This window comes from Melampsora larici-populina (genome assembly GCF_000204055.1).
Source record: "Melampsora larici-populina 98AG31 unplaced genomic scaffold MELLAscaffold_33, whole genome shotgun sequence".
Lineage (NCBI taxonomy): Eukaryota > Fungi > Basidiomycota > Pucciniomycetes > Pucciniales > Melampsoraceae > Melampsora > Melampsora laricis-populina.
In genome coordinates, this window is record NW_006768797.1 from 835,388 (window position 1) to 838,186 (window position 2,799).

The window sequence follows — 2,799 nt, forward strand, 5'->3', positions numbered from 1 at the left end:
TTTGTTGTTTGATTTGAGCAAACAACAGCCAATTAGGGTGATATTACGTTGGTCAAGGTGAGGCTAGTGTTGTAAAGTCGAGGGATCGAGAAGAAAGTGGTTCGATGGCTGAGTCTAGATGGTCTCCTGAAGGGGGCGATCGAGACATGTGCCTCCACCCCTGATTCAGCCGCTGTACCGCTTGCAGCGGCCACAGCGGGCCGGAGCGCAGCTCGCTGTTTGCCCGGGACCGGGAACGCAGCAGCAACGCAGCGGATAAAAAAATTGGGACCCCCCCGGGTTCCACAGCGCAACTGCTTGACGCTGCGCTGTTGTACATGTACAACGCAGCTGTGAAAGCTGCGTTGCAGTAGCGTTGCAGCCATTTGCAGCGCTACTGGTCCAATGTTGACAGAAGCATGGAGAAGCAGCTTCAGCTTCTTCAGAGGCTGACAGTCCCCAACAAAAACCAGTTCAAAAGATCACTTATCTTTATCACCCTTGCAACATCTACAACTCAAGAGAGAGTGGGATGTTTAATGGGTAAGGAAATCACTACCCAACAGTTTTGGTAACATTATGAGACCATGATTTTCAATTTCAAGGCTCTTTGCTGCCTATGTATGTATCACTGCATATTGTTGTAGGATGCCTCCTGAGAAAGGTCCTTCAAATGAAAGCAAATCCAGAACACAGTCCAACAAGATTTGTTTAACCTTCACCATGCCTGTTTCCATGTACCACATCCACGTGTACACACCAATCAGTCCATGTAGAGTATGGATATAACCTACAAATAAGTTTCAGAGCCAAGCAAAGAACAGCCTTTGTCCAGAGGCTCAGACAGTGAGAGCATTAAACATCCTTCTTTGTTCATCTTTCATTGTGGACAACGGGTGTGCCCTTACACAAGGACCGCCAGATACCCCCTCAACATCAAGGGGGTCTGAGTCTTGCAATTGCATCTAGACTGCATTACATCTATGTTCCATCTGAGCAGCTCAGATATATGTGGGTCTACCGCCTTAGCTCAATGATACTAATTAGCAGCTATGCATGTTCAGCCATCCCTCCCTGATGAGACCAAAATGAATAATCCTGACATTGACAATCCCAAAGCTTTGACAATTGGACTAGTCTGAGCAGGCTTCACAAATTGAAAGATTTCAATATCAGATTGATAATCCTGGGTTTTACTCAGCATAAAGTCATTTGTCAATTTCTGGAGATATAAAACCCCAAATTTGAACTTGAGAACTTAAATTTTGGAAAATAAATTCAAAGTTGAAGCAATGCCATCACCCAGTCCCAACTTCTCACCATCACTGATTGATGGAAAATATTATCTTGGTCCATCTCAACTTTGCATCAAACCCACTGAATCCATAAGGACCAAAGAAGAAGGTACATCTGTGAACTTTTAGGATCTTCTTCATCAAATGCATCCATACCCATCAAATTAGTGACTACAGCAATATTCCATTTATCTAATAAACACTGAATTAATTTAGATCCATATGGAGATGATAAGATTTCTTGACAAGCATAGACAGTGACTGATGCTCTTTTGGCATTCAAAATCATATTAGAGGCTTGTTTCAATAAGCTGGCGCCAGCTGTGAGAATTGAGATTGCTTTGTGAGCCTTGAAATTATCTTGGACATGATTGTAGAGGATTAGAAGGTAAGGCACATATTTTAAAGGAATTTGTGTTCTCAAAATACCAGCAGTCATCTTATTTGCTGAGTCAGCTTAGACAGGTCCAGGTGGTCCAGAAGCAGCAATATTTGTCCTACACAAAGTTGATTCTGGAACTTTTCCACAAATTTTCCAGAACTGCCCCAGGACACAGATTTGACTGTGTTCTGGACTCCTGGACTTGTGAAAAGCAGTACATGTTTGAATGCCCTTTTGCCAGGGTGCAGAAGCATTCTGGATTTCTGAAAAATGTTCTGGAAATTTTGTGGAAAAGTTCCAGAATCAACTTTGTGTAGTATAATTGAAAGCTTCATTCAATACAAAACAGCAGATCAGTGATATTTTGACCATCATGTTACATTTGATACAACTTAAACTAATTCCAATCACATCAGCTTCTTGAAAAGCATCACTACCAATCAGGCTTCTTGCCACTTGACCGGTAGAGACAGTCCAATGCTCTTATAGTCTTTCAACAATGGTAGTTTGTCATGGACCTGGTCAGCACTATTAGATATTGGAGAAAGGCCATCTGGACCTTTCTTCCAACATCTATCGGCCAATTGTAAAACCCAATTTATTGATTCTTTATTCACAAAGGGGTGCTGGTACTCATATCTTGGTCAAACACCTAAGCTAAATCAAAAATCATTCTTACTTTTCAAACCTCTTGGTGTGTACACGTTGGTGTGCTACCCGGGAACAGACATAGTGCTTTTCTCTTCTATGTAATGCAGATGGTTCTGATAAGCTTCAGCCTTTCATCTTCAGAAAGTCACTCCAACCTGCCTGCTTGAACAAGAGTTCCAGCTCTCTTGGATATCATTACTGGAAGATTGAAAAGGCCTGGATGACCTACGCACTGTTCTCTGAGTGAATCACTCACTGGGATAGGGAGCCCAAGCACAAAAGTTATTGATTATTCTTTTTGTTCACAACTTTTTGGGACATGGTGAGCCCCTTACTATCAACTCACAAGTATCCAACTTGAATTCTTTGCACCAAAACTTACCTCACATGTTCAGCCGCTGGATGCTGGCATTCATGCCTTGCGGAATGCTGATACCAATTGGAGTTCATAAGCTATGCTATCAATTGTGATGAATCCAATGGGCCTGTTGG

The 2,799-nt window shown here is 42.3% G+C and overlaps 1 protein-coding gene across 1 annotated transcript; it reads right to left on the reverse strand.

Annotated features, from left to right (window-relative positions):
• Positions 1-1,347: 1,347 nt before the first annotated feature.
• On the reverse strand, positions 1,348-1,713 carry MELLADRAFT_65366 (uncharacterized protein; the record flags this gene model as incomplete). The annotated part of the gene is made up of 1 exon (XM_007412881.1): positions 1,348-1,713. The coding sequence occupies one exon, from the start codon at positions 1,711-1,713 to the stop codon at positions 1,348-1,350; it is 366 nt and encodes a 121-aa protein (XP_007412943.1).
• Positions 1,714-2,799: the final 1,086 nt, after the last annotated feature.